We start from the raw sequence: 21254 nt of genomic DNA on the forward strand, positions 1-21254 counted from the left end.
AGGTAATGCATATATGCATATAGGTTGTTCGGTTAATCTCTTCCCACCCCCCCCAACCCCCCTCCCCGCTTCCCTCTGAGATTTATCAGTCTGTTCCATGTTTCCATGCCTCTGGTTCTATTTTATTCATCATTTTATTTTGTTCATTAGATTCCTTGTTTATTTTGATTTTTAGATTCAATTGTTGATAGATATGTGTTTATTGCCATTTTATGGTTCATATATATGATCTTTTTTCTTCTTCTTCTTACTAACTGCTTTTCTCTTGCTGCTTTAAATACTGCTGAATTCTGTGCTTATAACCTGATGTATTTATAAGAATTCTGGGAAATGAGCATGTAAATGAATTTGTAACCTGCCCTAAATGTGAACCGTAAAACCAGATGGCCTGATTTTGTGCACTGAGGCTTAAATCTGCCTGACTCTTTTTCATGGCCGTTTAAAAGAGAACATTTATATTTTCTCTTTTTAGGATCAAGCATAGTAACATTTAAACTTAAGAATAATGGTATTATAGCAAATAAAAAGTAACCAATTACTTTTTATAGGCCTTTGTTTTGAAAATATTTTAGTTTATTCTGGGTAATAGTACAGATTAGTTTTCCTAAACCTCATTTTGATCACATTATTCTCCTGTTTAAAGCATGTTGTGAGTAGTATCTCTTTAAGATTGAATTGCAGGTAATATTTATTTTTAAATCTCTCACGTGAATCCAAATTCTTTACATTAGTTTCAGGGGGAAAAACTCTCAGTATTCCATTGATACTCAATGCCTGTAATGTGAGTGAGTGTGTATGCGGGTGTGTGTGTGTATGTGTGTGTGTAGGAAAAGAGCAAGAAGGAGGAGGAAGAAGAGGAAGAGGTAGAGTATAAGGGGGGATGGGGCACAGATAGAGAGATAGGAACAGAGAGCGACTGACCACACAAATGATATACCAATTATTGAGCTCTTCCCAGAATCTCTGTGCAGAAGGGAGAATAAATTGTAAAAAACACATTTAATACACTTAAAAATACAGGGTGGGGCAAAAGTAGGTCTACAGTTGTGAGTATACGAACTTTTTTTTTTGTACTATGATTTATTAATTATTGTATTATTTTCCATATGAACAACTGTAAACATACTTTTGCCTCACCTTGTATGTATGAACTATAGGAAATAAATTTTGATAAGAATATATTTATCTCGCCCTAGCTGGCTTGGCTTAGTGGATAGAGCGTCGGCCTGCGGACTGAAGGGTTGCAGGTTTGATTCCACTCAAGGGCATATGCCTGGGTTTCGGGCTCGATCCCCAGTAGGAGACGTGCAGGAGGCAGCTGATCAATGAGTCTCTCTCATCATTGATGTTTCTATCTCTCTCTCTCCCTCTTCCTTCCTCTTTGAAACCAATAAACATATTTTTTAAAAAGAATATTTTTATCTCTGTACTTTAAAAAACACTAGAAAGCACTGTTGATGGATATGAATTGAAGAAAGTTGATGACCATGGCCCTATAATATTGCAAACACTTTTAATTTGATCTAGTTCTAGTTCAGTATTCTGGCCACTGTGCCCTAAATCAAAGGTGCAAAACTGGAAACACATGGGTCAAATGTAGCAGTCAGACTATTTGGCAGGGGCAGTGGTGGTCCACATGGTAGCATTTTTTAAAAACTGCCTACATATAAAAATCAGGAACAGGTACATAAAAATCTGAATGTCTTGCTTTTGAAAATTGGAAAGGTCTGACAACAGGGGCACCGTATCATTTGGCAGCAGTAGCCAAGACTATCAATGGCTGTCTTTTGATGAGGCCAACATTTTCAAGTTCTGTACAGTTCCTACCACTTTTTGTGACCCCCTGAACTAAGGCTCAGTGTAATTTGTCACTTATCACTGTGCTTATACTGTTGTTTTTATCTTATAACAGAGTTAAATGGGAAATTAAATATTTCTTGAACTCATGTTGGTATTAAAAGGAGGAAATGGAAAGCTAGAATGAGCGGGAATGTATATTTTAAGAAAAAAAGAAGAGAACACTTTGAGGTGTTTTTTTTTTAATAAAGACTATCCCTATGTGTTTAATGGCCAAGAATATATTTCTAAATAGATCCATCTGCTTCACTCATTTATGTTATTTGACTGGCAATTATTTCATGAATTTATGTGAATTCTTTTAAGTTATTTTTGGAGCGTTTTCTTTGTGTCAGGCATTGTTGTAAATGCTTTACATATATTAACTCATTTAACTCACAGAGTAGAAAGTTTCTCCCATGATTTGTCCCCATTTTTAAAGGAAATTGGAGCATAAAGAGGTTACATAACTTGTACAAAGTCACAAACCAGTAAGTGGCAGAACCAAGATTGGAGGCCAGGCAGTCTGGCTTCAGAGTCTGTCCTCTTAACCATGTTATAGCTAACCTCATTTGCTCCCTTTCCTCTGAATTTCTATGTGCCTCTAGCCTTCATACTTTTGACAGCTCTTAATGCAGTAAATTTCCTTTTTCTTTCCATTTACTTTTTTAAAGATACTGTACAGCCCAACTTTTACTTTCTTTATAATTTATAAAACTTTTTCTGACTACATTAGCCTGAAATAATTTCTCCTGTATCTTAACTCCTAAGACTAATTTCTCATACTACCTTGCAATGTCTTTTATATAGAACTGTTATTTAATTTATAAAAATGTTTTTATCTATTTATTTAATATTTTTCTAACTAGATTATAATTTGAGTGCAGGGGAAAATAAAGATGTTCAGAGATGTGTAAAGAATTCAATATTATTTTAATGTATTTTTTTTTAATTGATTTCAGAGAGGAAGGGAAAGGGAGAAAGATAGAAACAATGATAAGAGGGAATCATTGATCGGCTGCCTCCTGCACACCCACTACTGGGGATCTAGCCCATAACCCAAGCATGTGCCCTGACTGGGAATCAAACTGTGACCTCCTGGTTCATAGGTCGATGTTCAACCACTGGTCTAAGCCCTCTGGGCAAGAATTCATTATTCTTAACATGGATTTACCTATTCCTAAACTTCTGAGATTGGTGTCAAAAGTAGTTTCTTACAGCTTGACCTTTAATTCTAGGCAAGTGAAGTAATTGACTTCAGAGAACCATCATAGAGAACTAGTCCTAAAGAGAGAAATTTGTTTGTTAATAAGAAATTCAAGATACTCATTGTTCTGAAATATCTTCACTTTATTCAGCACTGTAGTATTAATCATTTTAAGCTACCAATCATATAAATTCAGACAATAATTGCTTGTTTTTACTTCTAAAAAAATTCCTTTAGTACAAGTTCTTTTAAAAAAGCCATTCTCACAACTTGTTTTATGAAGTCGGCATTACCCTGACACCAAACATGTCAGGGACATTACAACAAAAGAAAATTATAGACCAGTTTCTCTCAGAGAGGCAGAAATTGTTTAACAAAATATTAGAAAATGCAGTCCTATGATATATGAGTGGGGGCCAAGGCAGAGGCGGTTAGGGGCGATCAGGCAGGCAGGCAAGCAGTTAGGGGCAAACAGGCAGGCAGGCAGAGTGGTTAGCAGTGATCAGGCAGGCAGGCAGCAGAGTGGTTAGGGGCGATCAGGCAGGCAGGCAAAGTGGTTAAAGGCAATCAGGCAGGCAGGTGAGCAGTTAGGGGCATCAGGCAGGCATGCAGAGTGGTTAGGGGTGATCAGGCAGGCAGGCAGAGGTGGTTAGGGGCGATTAGGCAGGCAGTGAGCAGTTAGGGGTGATCAGGCAGGCAGGCAGAGTGGTTAGGGGCAATCAGGCAGGCAGGCAGGTGAGCGGTCCCTGATTGTGAGAGGGTGCAGGCCGGGCTGAGTGACCCCCCCCCCCCCCGCCCCTTGCCCCATGCATGACTTTCGTGCACTGGGCCTCTAGTAGGTATAGAAAATCTTAGGAAATCTAGAAAACAAGCGCTAGAACTAATAAGTGAACATAGCATGGTGGTGGCATACAGGGTCAATATTCAACACTTAATTTTTTGGAAAATGAAGAAATGCTTTTAAAAATAACATCAAGACCTGTAAAATACTTTTCACTACTCTGAATTAATTAGGTAGTTGTGGAATGGTTTAAAAAGCTATCAGCCTGGGAATTCTGATTCTTAAATTGAGATTTAATTCTCACACACACATATAACATTGTATTAGTTTCAGATGCACAACATAATGATTCTCTCTGTGTATATACTGTGAAATGACCATCACAGTAAGTCTATTTGAAACCACCAGTTATAGTTTTTTTCTTGTGATGAGAACTTTTAAGATTTATTTTCTTAGCAACATTCAAATATACAATACAGTATTATCCTATATAATAAAAGCCCAGCGACCAAAATGGTGGGACGACCAGCACGACCAGACTCCCAATCTCTAGTGCAGGACAATGTCAGACCCCGTTTGTGACTGGCCCTGATTACCCTTTTAGGAGCTATCAGCAATCCACGGCTTGTGGCTCCCTCTGCAGGGGCTGGTGCCTTTGGGAAAGGCCAAGATGTGTACCAATGTCTGCCTTTCCTAGCCCGGACCCAGAAGGAGATCAGGCAAAGACTCCAGAGATCCGTCTCTCCCTGCAGACTGATTTTTTTTTCTTTTTTCTTTTTTTATTTAGTTTTTATTAGCCACTTACTCCACCATCATTTTGGAACTCTTATTTTTATTTTTTTAATCCTCACGCAAGGATATGTTTTTTATTGATTCTAGAGAGAGAGGAAGGGAAAGAGAGAAAGAAACGTCAGTGTGAGAGAGAAACATTGATAGATTGCCTTCCATACGTGCCCTGACCAGGGATTGAACCTGCAACCTGGATATGTGCCCTGCCTGAGAATTGAACTCGTGACCCTTCTGTGCATGGTACAATGCTCTAACCAACTGAGCCACACCAGCCAAGGCTGTACATTCTTTTAACATGATTACCTTGAAGATAACCTCTTAAAAGACATAGACTTCTATTTCTTTGTTTTTTCTGCTGTGCTTAACAATTCAGGGAATCCATAGATATTTGCAATACAGGCAGTCCTCGGGTTACGTTGGACTTGACGTAGGTTGTTTTGTGGTTACGTCGCCATCTCCCATTTACAATATTCATTAAAAAAAAAAAAGTTCCATCATTTCGCCGTATGTACATATGTGCTTTATGTTTTTTATTTACTTACCACAAATAAAGGTCAGGAATTGTTACCTTTCTTTTAAATCCTTTTTACTGTTTCACTTCATTACTGCTGTGGATGTGCTCCATGTGAGTGACATAGGTGCTTATGTAGTTGGGTTCCGACTTATGGTGAAAATCGTGTTACGTCACGCCGTAGGAACGGATCTCCGACCCCGAGGACCTGCTGTACATTCTTCTGGATTTACTCTATTTTCCTTAATGTTTTTAAAGGACCTGAAATGTTTTTATGAATGCCGTATTAAATAAATTATTTCGATTGTTGTTTTTAGAATAACACCAAGAAAATTTGATACTGTTCAAGCATCCAAGGGTCACAAAAGTGGAATTATCACTGGTGATGTTGGAGACTTAACTTTAAGCAAGAGGGGAATACGGACATCGTTTACATTTAGGAAAGTGAGGCAAACACCTTGTGACTGTAGTAAGTATATAATTTTGATTTTATTGTAAAATGGAATAAATCTAGTATGAAATTTCTTAAAGTACAAACAGAGCCAAGGAGAGCTTTGCTGTAACCTTATTAATGGCATTTCTGACATTTTGCCTAGAATTTACATATATTTTTAAATATAAAATATATTTACATATATTTTTCTTAACCACTATCATTAAAATTGAGATTATATTATTTGAACATAGGGACTCCACCTAATTCATGTTTATTTTCTACAAATAGTACTTGAGCATAGTTGGATGCCAAATAAATATTTTTTATGGAAGTCACAGTTAAGCGTGCTACAATTATAGCACATTATAATATCATAAAATTAAGTTTTGTTGGAAACAGCTTGTGAAGCTTTTAAATTACTTCTCATCAATCCAATGGGGAAATTGGATATGAGAAATTGGAGATAACTCTAGGACAAACAGTGGTTTACGTCAATTTGGAAACCTATTAACCCTTTTCGGTCCAACCTCAAGGCTCACTCGACAGACCAGGCGCTAGGAGCAGGTCCAATGTCGAGCAATAAGAACATTAAAAAGTTCAACATTCAATCCCGTCAATTAATTTGGACCAGACTGTTTGAATTCCAAAAATACCATTGGACCGCAAAGGGTTAAAGAATAAAGGAAGTACTCAGAAAGCCCGGCCAGCATGGCTCACTGGTTGAGCATAGACCTAGGAACCAGGAGGTCACAGTTCAATTCCTGGTCAGGGCATATGCCCAGATTGCAGGTTTCATCCCCAGTGGGGAGTGTGCAGGAGGCAGCCAATCAGTGATTCTCTCTCATCATTGATGTTTCTATCTTTCCCTCTCCTTTCCTCTCTGAAATCAACAGAAACATATTTTTAAAAAAGTACTCAAAAACCTTGTCAAGAGGATGCTATTTTGAACTGTCTATATAAGTATGCCATGACCTGTATTTCTTAGAGTCAATAGATAAAAATCTTTTTCATTTTATAAATAATATTTTTAATGACAGTGATGTAATTAAAATTTATATCCTGCGGGGCTTAATTATGGGAGTTATCTAGGATTTGCTTTTGGGTCTAGTCATAATCTTAAAAACATTTAAAATGAAAAGAGATGTTATCCCTGTTAGAAAACTTGAAATGTCTACTATGGCACTTGTTCTAAAGGAACTTGAGGTCTAGTTAGACAGACAAGCTAGTTTTCTTATGCAAATGTTTCTTTGTTATGGGCATTAATTCAATGTAAAGGATCCTATAAAAAGCCCTGATTGTATAGTCAGTTCACAGATTTTTTTTTAAAGTTCAAGGCCATCTTTTGGGTACTTTTGGCACAAATTTATGGATTTTTAAAGATAAGGGTTGCTATTCCCTTTAGACAACTTATATGATCATAATCTCCAAGAGAGTAAAATTTTACTAAGACCAATTTAGACTAACTATAATGTATATTGTAGAGTGATTGCAATTCTGATGTAACCAACATAATGTAACCTATCTGCTTCCACATATATGTTTTAGAGTCCTCAAGCTTTCTGGGGCTACCCTTTTCTTAAATGTCCACTTAAAATGTTTAGAGCTTCACTTTATACATTGGTAAGGACTAGATGTTCCTACCCCCATTCTAGGCTTTCTCAAGGTTTGGCATACTCTAGTTCAGCCGTGGGCAAACTACGGCCCACGGGCCGGATCCCGCCCGTTTGAAATGAATAAAACTAAAAAAAAAAAGACCATACCCTTTTATGTAATGATGTTTACTTTGAATTTATATTAGTTCACACAAACACTCCATCCATGCTTTTGTTCCGGCCCTCCGGTTCAGTTTAAGAACCCATTGTGGCCCTTGAGTCAAAAAGTTTGCCCACCCCTAGTTATATCCAGGGAAAATTTCTGAAACCATCAGTGCTGTAGCCCAGTGCTATTTCTAGTTATTGTCTCAGTCTTGTTTGTGATTTCTCTGGGAGCACTACTCCTTCTCTCATTCTCTAGAATACTACCCTTAAAAAGATGTGTGTCACAAACTTTGGCTGAAGACAAAGGAGAATTATAGCATAGTACAGAATGGCCAAGGATTTAAAATGAGTATTAGTCTATTGCAGAGGACAGGGGACACCTTCAAAATTAATTTGAGACATTGTATCCTAATTTCCTCTGTCACGTCCTCTACTTGGTTTTGCTCATTCTATTGGAGAAGGCAGTTCTATTGAAGAAGTGTAGTTATTGAGAAATGGACTCTAGAGTCTCCACTGCCTGGGTTCAAATCCTGGCTCTATGACCTACTGTCTTTGTCACTTTAGGATTATTATTTAGCATTCTGTGCTTCAGCTTCTCATCTATAAAATGGCTGTAATAATACCTATTTTATAATGTTACTGTGAGAATTGAGATGAGACATATATAAACTGCTTCAGATAGTGTTTATTAAATACTTGTGATTATTACCAAATAACACTTTGCTTCTAGGTTTCATTCTTCTAGGAGTCTTAGTGCCCCCAGAACTCCTATCACTTTCACCCACCAAAAGTAAAACCCTAAATCTTGTTAATGTAGCTAAATATCTTCTGCTTAGGCCTGGCCCATCAAGATGCTTTCCTGAATGAGGACCCTTAATCCTAAGATGAAATAGGCATCTTCATTTTAAGACATGCAGAATTGCAGTCATGTCTTGTTGCAAACAGGTTTTCCTCCTTCTGTTTTTTAACTGATAAATCAGAGGCTTCTTTTCCCTAGTCACCAAATTTGAACTGATTTGATTTTTCCTTTTAAGAAAGCATAAGACTGCCCTAACCGGTTTGGCTCAGTGGATAGAGCATCGGCCTGCAGACTGAAAGGTCCCAGGTTCGATTCCGGTCAAGGGCATGTACCTTGGTTTCGGGCACATCCCCGTAGGAGATGTGCAGGAGGCAGCTGATCGATGTTTCTCTCTCATCGATGTTTCTAACTCTCTATCCCTCTCCCTTCCTCTCTGTAAAAAATCAATTAAAAAAAAATATATATATAGCATAAGACCTTATGAATCATTTGGATAAAAATAAAAGGTTTATATTACCTTAATTTTTCATTAGGTTACCCTTTGGTCTGTGACAGCCAAATGAAGGAACCTCCTCCATCATTTCCAGAGAGTGATAAAGAAGCCTCGCAGTTGGAGCAAAAATATGTCCATCAAGTGTATGAAGAGATCGCTGGGCACTTCAGTAGCACGAGACATACTCCTTGGCCACATATTGTGGAGTTTTTGAAAGCCTTGCCAAGTGGTTCCTTAGTGGCTGATGTTGGATGTGGAAATGGAAAGTACCTTGGCATAAATAAGGAGTTATATATGGCAAGTAATAGTTGCTTCTGGCTTTCTTTCCACTTTATTTGTAAGGATATTATCACCTTCTTCTTCCTCGTGATACAATGATTTTTTTTTAGGTTGCAGAAAAATTATAATGAGTCCTCACAGAGAAGAGTATACATGAGTATTTGCAACAGTGCTCTGGTGTAGGAAGAATTTCCTACTTCCTAGCACAGCAAAAAAAAAAAAGAGTGGTCCATAGAAAAGGAAGTTACAGCTACTGAAAACAGAAACTCTGGCATCAGGCAAGAAGTGGGTGCATATCTTGGGTCTAGCCCTGCAACCTTAGTCATACATTCCCTCCTGTCTGCATGTATTCCTTCCTGTCTATTGTTCCTGGAGCCTGCTTGTCTGTTTGTAGTTCTCATTTTTATTTTACCAGAAATTGAGTAATTTATGATAAAAGGGAAGCCTGTTTGTTTGTTTTTTAATACTCACCTGAGGGTATTTTTCCCATTGATTTATATATATATATATATATATATTTTAAACATACTTTATTGATCTTCTACAGAGAGGAAGGGAGAGAGATAGTTAGAAACATTGATGAGAGAGAAACATCAATCAGTTGCCTCCTGCACATCCCCTACTGGGGATGTGCCCGCAACCCAGGTACATGCCCTTGACCGGAATCGAACCTGGGACCTTTCAGTCTGCAGGCCGATGCTCTATCCACTGAGCCAAACCGGTTTCGGCCCCATTGATTTCTAGAGAGTGGATGGGAGGGAGGAGGGGCTGGAGGAGAGAGAGAAAGAGAGAGAGAGAGAGAGAGAGAGAGAGAGAGAGAGAGAGAGAGAGAGATTGGTTACCTCCTGCAAGAGAGACACATTGATTGGTTGCCTCCTGCACATGCCCCCAATTGGGGCTGGGGATTGAACCTGCAACTGAGGTATGTGCCCTTGACCAGGGATTGAACCCACCTGAGGGTGGACACTAAGCATTGAACCAAATCAACCAGGGCGAGAAGCCTGCTTTTTTAAGCTGCTGAGGCTTCAACTTGGATGTAGACATGATACTTGAGTATTTTAACAGCCATCTTCAAATGTGAAAATACATGCATTTGACATTCAGGGGATGTGACCTGAGACAGTCATTCTGGGTATTCAAATGTAGGATAATCATGGAATCGAAAAATTACAAATTTACTTTATATATATAATTTCTTTAACAATGCATTTTTAAAATACCAGGCTGGGCTTTCGTGGAAATGGTTTTATGAACTGCTTTCCATTTCTGTAAGAAGTATATGTGGTGAATTTGTTCTTACCTGATCTCAACCATGCCTGAGCTTACTCTTCTCTTTAATTCAAAATTTTTACATTCTAAGAACCATTTCTTTTTTAGACTTCTTCAGTTACTCTTCATTTCTATCAACAAACTTTTGGCTTTATTTTCAGAGGTAAATTTTATAAGCAAAGATTTTTTTTTTTAATATATATTTTATTGGTTTTTTACAGAGAGGAAGGGAGAGAGATAGAAAGTTAGAAACATCGATGAGAGAGAAACATCGATCAGCTGCCTCCTGCACATCTCCTACTGGGGATGTGCCCGCAACCCAGGTACATGCCCTTGGCCGGAATCGAACCTGGGACCTTTCAGTCTGCAGGCCGACGCTCTATCCACTGAGCCAAACCGGTTTCGGCGTAAGCAAAGATTTTATACTTTCAAGGGACTTACTCCCTTTAAGGAATAAAAATAATATAGCCACAATTCAGAAAATGAATGTGACAAAATGGAAGGATATGGATTTTTAGAGTGAGAAAGACTTAGGTTTAAATTCCTGCTCTACCACTTAACTACTGTTCAACTTGGAACAAAGTACTTATGTTCTTTGAGATGAAATTCCTCATCTGTAATATGGTGGTAATAAAACCTAACCCAAAGTGTGTTATGAGGATCAGTACATTACTACAAAGAATCTACTTTAATACATAAGGCTATTCAGTAAAAGGCAATTATACCAGCCTGTTTAGCTTTCTCCATATTTTGGACTGTTTTCTTAGGATAAATTTTTAGAAGAGTAATTATTGGGTTAAAAGTTGTGAAGATTTTTATCTTCCTTTAAAAATGGTTTGCCAAATTGCTTTTTAAAATTGGGTGAGCCAATTTGTATTGTCACCAACACTTTATGAGAGTACTTTTTATCACATTGTTATCACTGTAGTGTACCTAGGTTTTAAATGTTTTTATACTTAGATAGGAGAAAAATGGAAACTTTTTTAGTTTGCACCTTTGATTACTCAGTTAATTATCTTTTCACTAGAGACCCTGTGCACAAAATTTGTGCACTGGAAGGGGATTTTCCTCAGCCCGACCTGCCCTCTTGCAGTCCGGGACCCTTGTTCCTTACTGCCTGCCTGCTTGCTGCTCCTTATTGCTCGGCTCGCTGCTCCTTAGCGCTGCCGTGGAGGAGGGAGAGGCTTCCGCCATCGCTGCTGCACTTGCCAGCCATGAGCCCGGCTTCTGGCTGAGTGGCTCTCCCCCTGTGGGAGTGCACTGACCACCAGGGGGCAGCTCCTGCGTTGAGCGTCTGCCCCCTGGTGATCAGTGCACATCATAGTGACAGGTCATTCTGCTGTTCGGTTGATTTGCATATTAGGCTTTTATTATATAGGATTTTTACCTGTACTTTCAGAATTACATGTCTATGTTTTGTTGAAGATTTCAAAAATTATATAGGAGTATAATTATCCATTTAAAGCCCATCTACTATGTGTTTTTATGTCATTGATCTCCATCCAGCACACAGAAGTGTGACTCTTTTTATATCTGTGAATATTTATAAATAAGACATTTTTGCCCTAGCTGGTTTGGCTCAGTGGATAGAGCATCAGTCTGCAGACTAAAGGGTCCCAGGTTCGATTGTGGCCAAGGGCATATGCCCAGGTTGTGGGCTCAATCCCCCCACCCCCAGTAGGGGGCGTGCAGGAGGCTGCCAATCAATAATTCTCTCTCATCATTGATGTTTCTATCTCTTTATCTCTCTCCTTTCCTCTCTGAAATCAATAAAAATATATATTTAAAATAAATAAATAAGACATTTTCTGTCCTATTGTTGTCATTATACAGTATTATTAGGGAGAATTAAAGTACCTGGTATTGTCCTTGGAAAAAAAGCTTAGGGGAATTTAAAAACAGGGAAGAGAAGAGAATAGTGATGCTTTAACTATTGTATATGGAAGGCTCAGTTAAAATAAGTGGGAGATGGCCCTAGCCAGTTTGACTCAGTGGATAGAACGTCGGCCTACAGACTGAATGGTCCCGGGTTCAATTCGGGTCAAGGGCACATGCCCAGGTTGTGGGCTCAATCCCCAGTAGAGAGCATGCAAAAGGCAGCCAATCAATGATTCTCTTTCATCATTCCTCTCTGAAATAAATAAAAATAAAATAAGTGGGAGATGAAAGCCCAGAGCCAGGGATGGCCAGGTCATCAGTCAGTGGGACCTTCAGTAGAACTGGCACTTTACGACTAAAATTGCCCCTGCTCTTCTGTTGGTGAAAAGGGGTGAAGAGAAAGGACATTTTCTCTGATTTTGTTTGGCTGCTGCTCTCCTAGTTCTGTTTTATCTGTGGTTCCCAATAGTAACTTTCCTCCTTTGAGTAACTGTGCAGCTCTATCCCTGGGGACTTGTTTTATAGGCAAGTTGGATTTCTTCCTATTTGACTTTTAGCAAAGTACAGCAATCTGTCAGAATTGGGCACACTTGAAACTTCTATTCCCATGAACTGAATTTTATTGTCACAAAAGCTAGCAAGCACCAAAATCTAATGTACATGTTAGTTGAGTAGTGTTGTTACCTTGATGATGTGACTATTGGCTCAGTGGCACAAAATATGGATGGAAGTAAATAAAAGTAATAAGCCAATTTGTACCTTACACTGGTAAAGGGAACAATTAGTTGGGAATCATGCCACTGTTGTCATTAATGTGCCCTTAGTACTTTTTCATCTTAAAACAGCAAAGGGAAATTCTATATTTTAGCTTGGTACCTTGTGTTATACCTTAGAAACAAACGCAGCTCTGGGTAAAGAGTACAGTAGCTGTTTAATGCTATTTAGATATTGAGCATATTCATTTTAAGTATGACTCTCATGGCAGTGTGATTTAACTCAGTAAGAATTGCTTTGACATGAAGATTCATATTCTTTATTCTGCGAAGGATTGAGGGAACCCGAATATTACATCACAAATTCAAGTGAAGAACTAGAAGTTTGAGGTGGCTACTTCTGTTTTCTCTAATATAGAGGTTGTGTTAAAAAGAAATATTTGGGCATAATTATTAATTAGTGATTTAAAATTTCTTAAATCCTCCCATTCTTTCCTCAGTTTACATGTGCTCAGGCATTCATTCTCATTCTCATTCTCATTCTCTCTCTCTCTCTCTCTCTCTCTCTCTCTCTCTTCCACACACCACACAAGCACACACAGTATTGTTAGAACTAAACAGTAAAGCTCTGTCCAACAATAACAAAGCTCGAGAGAAAATAGGCAATCCCAGCCCCCAAACACTTCCCACAGAACATGCACTAAGTATGTTAGACCTCCCCTGCTGGGGAAGATGAAAGGATGCTGCTAGCTGCCTCAGTGTTGTCATTCCCATGGGATGGTTTGGTCATACTGAAAGGTTTAATTAAATATCATTTTATAAATTTTGAATTCAGTACTTCATTCTTATGTATTGATTAGGTGTTTAGCAGAACAAAAATCAATAACTAAAAAAATGAAATAAATTACTTCTTTATTATTTGAAGATTTTATTTTCTGATTGCACAAGTAAGTATAGGGGAGTAAGAGATCAACCGAAGGACTTGTATGCACCCATATAACCATAACTAATGGACATAAGACACTGGGGGGTAAGGGAGGGCAGGGGCTTGTCAAGGGCGGGGGGGGAAAAAGGACACTTATGTAATACCCTTTGTAATACTTTAAGCGAAAAATAAAAAAAAATTTAAAAAAAATTAAAAAAACAAAACAAGTAAGTATAAAGCAGGGAAAAAAATCAGCTATTTTTCTACTCTCTGGGCCATTAGAGTATAGTTTACTAGTAATGACAGATAGCTTAGATCCTCTTATTTGTAGCTCCCCTCAAAAGATTGAATGTCTATGTTTTATGGGATAGTTTTCATTTTTAAGTGTGTGATATTACAAAGAGATATAGATTCTGAATGGTGATCACTTAGGTACCCATTAGGGCCTCCCATAGCCACTGCTGTCATTCTTATTCTAGTCATTTGTTTACATTCACTAATTTGAGTTCTGTTTGATACTTGTTAAGGTAATAAATGCTGTCCAGTGAATTATATATTCTCACTTTGTACTGGCTGTAAAAACCGATAATATCATGGTCTTAGACCATCTCACCATATGAAATCTGTCTCCTAACTTTATGGTAAGGAGTAAATCCATTGCTCTTAATTTCTCATGCCATTTAAATAAGATGTTTTGACTTTCTCTGTTATAGATTGGCTGTGATCGTAGCCAAAACCTTGTGGACATTTGTAGAGAGAGGCAGTTTCAGGCCTTTGTCTGCGATGCATTGGCAGTGCCAGTCCGCAGTGGGTCTTGTGATGCCTGCATCTCCATTGCTGTTATTCACCATTTTGCGACAGCTGTAAGTACTGTCTTTCTCTCTCCCAGAACTTGTAGCTAAAGTGGCAGGAAATGTTTATGGATTTTACTAGTTGGGACTTGTATTAGCTTTTCTTTTCTTTCCATTCTCTTGTCACATTTTGCACCACTTGTTAAGAGAGCATGTGGAAGGGAGATGAGTTACATGGGAGTTGTACTTACTAACAGAAGCCTAATGGACTGTATGTTGTTATTGCTGCATGTTTCTGCCTTTTATCCTACCTTGAGACTTACTCATCTTTAAATTTTTTTCACCACATAATTATTTTTAATGTCCGAGTTTGTATATGAGAGCCAGCACTTTCTCCCAGACTCAAGTTTATAAATTCTCAATTGGCTTGGGAGGCCAGTGGGGATGCCTCTTCTTGTCTAGTTTTCAAATCCTCATTGGTCATCTGATCAAATGGAATTATGTTCTTCATCTTCTCCAGTTCTTTCCCATATTGCTCAATCCTGGCCTTTAAGAGAAACCAAAACTCAACACAACTTCACATCTCCTCTTTCTTCACCATCCACCACGGTACTATATCCTCTGGCACAGGAACCTTCAGGTCATTAAGCTTCTCAAAGTCATCTACCAAGCCAGCATTCACTTCCTTGGTCTTATAGCAAGTGCTAGCAGGTAGATTCTCAGGTAGAGTGGTCAACCTGGAGGTGAGGGTCTCATTTCAGGAGTTCAAGGAGTTAGCAATGGCCTTCAGTTTTGGGGTGTGCTCCTCCCCAAAAGCTACCCAGTCAGTGTCCTTTAGAGCATGTTTTTGCCCAGCCATCCTAAGATCCTTCAGAGCCCGGTGGCCTCGGTCCACAGCAACCTGCTCATCTTTAAAGTTTAGCTGTAAGATTTTAAGAGAACTCTGTGCCTCTTGAATGGACACCTCAGCCTTTGAGCCTCCTCTCTATTTCTGTTTCCATTTTTCTTTCTCAACTCTCACTCATTCCTGACATCAGAATCTCACTTCTTTCCCATTCAGTTTTTTTCCCTATTCTTTTTCAAAAGCAAGGTACTTGCCCTGGCTGGTTTGGCTCAGTGGATAGAGCGTCAGCCTGTGGACTGAAGGGTCCAGGGTTCGATTTTGGTCAAGGACACATGCCCAGGTTGCGGGCTTGGTCCCCAGTAGGGGGCATGCAGGAGGCAACCGATCAATGATTCTCTCTCATCATTGATGTTTCTATCTCTCTCTCCCTCTCCCGTCCTCTCTGAACTCAATAAAGATATATATATATATATATATATATATATTGCAAGCTGCCTATTCACACTAACAGGACTTCTTTTCATTCTCAAGACTTTATATACATACATATATATATATATATATATATATATATATATATTAAGGTACTTAACTGGTAGTAGTATGTCACTTTATGCCTTTAATTAGTCACATATTTTGAATTTTAAAATAAGTGAATTTTATATTTTTTATAGGAAAAAAATCCTCTTCCTTGGGTGTCAGTGATTTCTCCCCTGATCTAAGCAGTAACTCTATAGATCACCCTGTGCTGGAGTCTCCAGCAGTTTTAGTTAGTATATCTTATAACCTTAGCTGAATTCAAAACAAAATGGAAAACACTCTATGCCTCTATTTTATTAGCGGAAATAAAAATTTCCTTTTCCTTCTTCAACACTATTTTTTAACCACTCAGTAACAGAACAAAATTCCCCTTACCTTTTTTTCCCCTTTTTTGTTTTATAGAAGGTATTCTGTTAGATTTTCTGGGCTATTTATCTTAATTGAGAGTGGTCCTACTGTCAGTTATATTTTTGTTTTCTCTGTCTCCTCCTGGTTGATAAATGGCAACATGTTTTTTTGCTAGGAGCGAAGAATGGCAGCTCTTCAAGAACTTGCTCGACTCTTGAGGCCTGGTGGGAAGGCACTCATTTATGTGTGGGCGATGGAACAAGAGTATAAGAAGAAGAAGTCCAAGTATCTCAGAGAAAACAGAACTAGTCAAGGAAGGCAAGAGATCAACAGTGATCCATCAGCACAGGAGCAGTTTGTAGAGCCAATGCCTGACACGGGCCATCAAGATTCAGCATGTTCCGTACCCTCCATTAATGACTTTCAGAAAGGAAGATGTAATTCAAAGGAAGTTGCTAATTGCAAGCTGCCTATTCACACTAACAGGACTTCTTTTCATTCTCAAGACTTACTGGTTCCCTGGCACCTTAAGGGAAATGCAAGTAAAGAAAAACCTACTGAGACATTTGGTCCAGCAGGAACCCATGACCCAGGCCCTGTGTTTCATCGTTACTACCATGTGTTCTGTGAGGGAGAATTGGAAGCTGCCTGCCAGACTTTGAATAATGTCAGCATTCTGCAGAGCTACTATGACCAGGGAAACTGGTGTGTGATTCTTCAAAAGGTCTGATGATCTCAACGAACATATCATAGACAGGAAAGAAACACTCAGCTTTTTTCTTAAAAAGCAGACTAAATTAGCAGTCTTTTTTGTTGTTGCTGTTGTTAATCCTCAACCGAAGATATTTTTCCTTTGATTTTTAGGGAGATTGGAAGAGAGAGGGAAAGACAGAGAGAAACATTGTTGTGAGAGAAACACATCAATTGGTTGCCTCCTGCACATGCCCCGACCAGGGCCCAGCTGGGGAGGAGCCTGCAACCAAGGCACGTGTCCTTGACCCTTTGGTCCACAGGCCGATGCTCTATCCACTATGCCAAACCAGCTAGGGCAGCAGTCTTTTTTAAAAAATATATATATATTATTAATTTTTTACAGAGAGGAAGGGAGAGGGATACAGAGTTAGAAACAGCGATGAGAGAGAAACATCGATTCAGCTGTCTCTTGCACGCCCCCCACTGGGGATGTGCCTGCAACCCAGGTACATGCCCTTGACCAGAATCAAACCTGTGACCCTTCATTCCACAGGCCGACGCTCTATCCACTGAGCCAAACCAGTTAGAGCAAGTCTTTTTAATTAAAGAGAAAACTTGTAAAGTACTAAAGGAGTGCACCTGAGAGAAGTTTGAAAGTGGAGATTAGTTAGGAAACATTTAGTCTACTACTATTGCTGACCTTGTTTTACCCATACATGTAGGCTTCTCCTCTAGGGAGGAACAGGGATGGTTTTTTATAAAGTAATTGTAGTTTGTGAAGTATTTGGGATCCAGGGATAAGTGTATAGCATTTTGAAAATAAACTTTTGTTATAAAGTGTTACTAAATGAATTAAATTATGTAGAATCGTGTAGAAGAAATCATATACTTTAATAAAGAAAATTTCTGTTTAGTAGAAAGTTATCTGAAATTTTATCTGTGATTTCTTAGCTCCATACAGTCATGGATGATAACTACGCTGCCATCACTCCTGACTAGCATAGGGATTGACACATAGTGGGTGCTTGGCAAATTTTAGTCAGTCAGATGATACCCATACATTAGTAGGAGCTTCATCCAACAAATACTTGCTGAGCCTCTACTGTGCAGAAGTTACTGTTGTAAGTACTGGGAGGGGAGCAGTGGACAGACAAAGAACAAAGTCCATGTCCTTGTGGAGCTTGCGCTGTAGAGGGGAAGACAGACAATAAGTAAATACATAAATAATGCTACTACCAGGTAATGATAAATGCCATGGGAAAGCAAAACAGGACTGGGGGTTACCCAACAACAAAGGATCAGTTCTAAAGGGCTGAAGTAACTACTAATTCTGCCTGACGTTTTTTGCCAAGAGTTAATTGGTATTCCTGATGCATTGATCTGGGTGCTGAAGGGATCCCAAATATGCTCTTAACGCCTTTATTTAAATAGCGCAAATTAGAGTTGTCAGTCTGATCTAATTGTGCTCTTACAGCCAAATCTGTGGTGTCATTATTAGGTATTTCTAGTTTATTCATGGTTTATTCCAGTCCAGGAGCAATCAGGGGTTATTTTTCAACTAAAAATATTTCATAGTTACCAAATTAACTTACAGTTAGTCAAGTTTCCAGGATGAAACAAGGTTAGAAAGTTAACTGTAGGTCAAATAATCACGCAGAAGGGAAAATCGTGGATTTTTTTTTAAATACTTTACTTCCAGCATGCAGAGCTTTTCTAATAGAACTACTTAGATTACTTAAAAAATGCTTTGTTACTGTTAGTGATGCTTAATAGACAAATCCACAGTTATAGTTGGAGATTTCAATAATTGATAGAATAACTACATAGAATAAGAGTAGCCTTAAACAACATAATTCACTAACTTAACCATATTGACATTTATTGAACATTCTAGCCAATGACAGCAGAATGCAAATTCTTATGAAGTACACAAGGAGCATTTACTGAGAAAGACCATCATCTGAGTCATAAAACAAGACTCAGTACATTTAAAAGAATTAAAGTCATACAAAATATGCTCTCTGGCAACAATGAAAATAAATAAATTAATAGCAAAAAGATCTCTGGAACAATCCTCAAGAATTTTGAATATAAATAACCCATAGGTTAAGGAAGTATTCAAAAGGGAAAATAGAAAGTATTTTGAACTGAATGAAAATGAAAGCACAACACACTAGAATTTGTGCAAAAAGAAATTAACGTAGCAAGCCTGACACTGCTATCCGTGGCTAGAATCTGAAAACTTAGATTTGGGGGGCAGAGTAGGGGAGGGGTATTTCCCACCACCCTAACTAATAAGAGTGGGTCACTGTGGAATTTGGGTATATGCCAGGCAAAGGGTGCCTACCTGGCCAACCCCCAATGAAAAGCTGGGTGTTGTCTCTCACTGCTTCCCTATTTGGCAACATTTCACATTTTTTATTGTAACTTCTTGTTGGGGAATTAGGCATGACTCCACCAGGAGAGGACTCTCAGAAGCTTGTGCCTGGCTTCCTGTGGCCCTCACCCCACGTACCCTTGTGCTGACTGTGCCATCCTCCTGCTGTAATAAATCCTAACACTGAGTATGGCTATGTGCGGATCCTTCTAGCGAATCACTGAACCTGGGGGTGGGCTTAGGGCCTCCCAACACACTGCTAAGGTAGTACGTAGGGAGAAAGTTATGTATAGCACTAAATGCCTATGGTAGGAAAGAAGAAAGATCTCAAATCCGAGGATCTCAGCTTTCTTCTTAAGAAACTAGAAAAAGAAGAGCAAATAAAATGCAAAGTAGGCAAAAGAAAGGAAACAAAGAACAGAGCAGAGATCAATGAAATAGAAAACAACAATAATAAAGTCAATGAACATAAAAGCATATTCTTGGAGGAGATTAATAAAATTCATAAACTTCTAGCCAGACTGAGTTGACCAGGGACAGAATTCTATGATTTTTATAATTTCAAAATGCAATCAATAAAAAATAATTAAGATAGATTCTCATGTACCAACTTTTCAAAACACTTGTTTGAAAAAGGTTTATTATTTAATTAACAAAAATTTTTTTCATAAATATAGTAGTATTACTTCAAAGGACAACCCAATATAATTACATAATTTTCTATAATAAATGTGTTGAGGAAAATAAGACACTGCTTATATATTAAATAATTGTGATTTTAGCCAGTTCCTAAATGTGTGAATATTGTGCTTGAGAATTGAGATTCCAGGTAAAGCCAGTAAGCCATGTTGACTAACTAGAAAGATAAAAATTCTTAAAATGTATCACTTACTCTTTTTGCTAATTGGAATATTTTTCTATTCTCTGACATTTTAAAAAGAAAATTAGGGTAAGTTCTTTCTTTGCATCAGTCCCTTCATTGCTTTTCTGCTTTGAAATAGCAACCTCCATTGTCAGTCAAGAATTCCCTGAGCAGTAAGGCCATTGTTCTTGCCAAGGCATTAAGTCAACTCACAGAATGTTTTCCATGGAAGTGGGCAGAGAGTATGTTACTTCTCTTTAGACTACCCATTTTCAGTGGCTGCCAGATGCCTGGCTCCATCTGTGTAGTTTGTCTGCCCTTGAAGCCGAAGAGGAAATGTCAAGGTAAAATCTTTCTGGCCTCCCTAAGGAAAAACAGTAAGCCAAAGGCAATACCACATTCCTGAAGTGCTTGCAAAACTTGAAGGATGCAAGGGTAGTGATTCATTTTTTCTTTTTAAATATATTTTTATTGATTTCAGAGAGGAAGGGAGAGGGAGGGAGGGGAGGAGGGAGGGAGGGAGGGAGAAGGAGGGAGGAAGAGAAACATCAATGATGAGAGAGAATCATTGATCAGCTGCCTCCTGCACACCCCCTCCTGGGGATGGAGCCTGCGACCTAGGCATATGCCCTTGGCCAGAATCGAACCTGGGACCCTTCAGTCCACAGGCTGACGCTCTATCCACTGAGCCAAACCGGCTAGGGCAAGGGTGTCAATTCTTACCATATGCTCATAAATTCACCATTTGGGCTGGTGTAGAAAACATGGATCTTGGAGAATGTGGATGATTGTAATTTACAACTTAATCAGATGGTGACTGCAACTGCAGCTGCTATTTTATTTTTTTTTAATTAAAAAATGTTTAATTGCCACAATGGTTTTATTTTGTCACTGACAAAAGGCACAACACTGATTGTGTCACTACTTTATTTGGTGTTAATATCACTTAACTACGCATTAAAAATATATGTTTACATTTAAGAAATGTAACATTAAAGAAGTCCTCTGGATACTAAATCCTCAATATATTTCCCAGTTTTGTTTCATACATAAATAACTTAATCTACAAAGTCATAAATAAACTATTAACTCTTATGGCCTAAACGTATACACAAATTTTGGAGCT

General features: G+C 38.4%; 1 protein-coding gene and 1 pseudogene across 3 annotated transcripts in view; one reads left to right on the plus strand and one right to left on the minus strand.

Moving 5' to 3' along the window:
• The window catches only part of ALKBH8 (alkB homolog 8, tRNA methyltransferase), a 62692-nt gene extending 44930 nt beyond the window's left edge, over window positions 1–17762 (plus strand). For all 3 annotated transcript variants that reach the window (XM_070426932.1, XM_070426934.1, XM_070426933.1), the window contains exons 9-12: window positions 5442–5593; window positions 8650–8906; window positions 14387–14536; window positions 16372–17762. In XM_070426932.1, the coding sequence (XP_070283033.1) occupies window positions 5442–5593; window positions 8650–8906; window positions 14387–14536; window positions 16372–16926 (1114 nt within the window). In that variant the 3' untranslated portion in view covers window positions 16927–17762. The remainder of the gene's footprint in view (window positions 1–5441; window positions 5594–8649; window positions 8907–14386; window positions 14537–16371) is intronic.
• LOC139018292 (ATP synthase subunit d, mitochondrial pseudogene) lies at window positions 14873–15323 on the minus strand (annotated as a pseudogene).
• Window positions 17763–21254: the final 3492 nt, after the last annotated feature.

Source organism: Myotis yumanensis, unplaced genomic scaffold (assembly GCF_028538775.1).
Source record: "Myotis yumanensis isolate MYYU_CA2020_CCGP unplaced genomic scaffold, mMyoYum1.0.hap1 SCAF_10, whole genome shotgun sequence".
NCBI lineage: Eukaryota > Metazoa > Chordata > Mammalia > Chiroptera > Vespertilionidae > Myotis > Myotis yumanensis.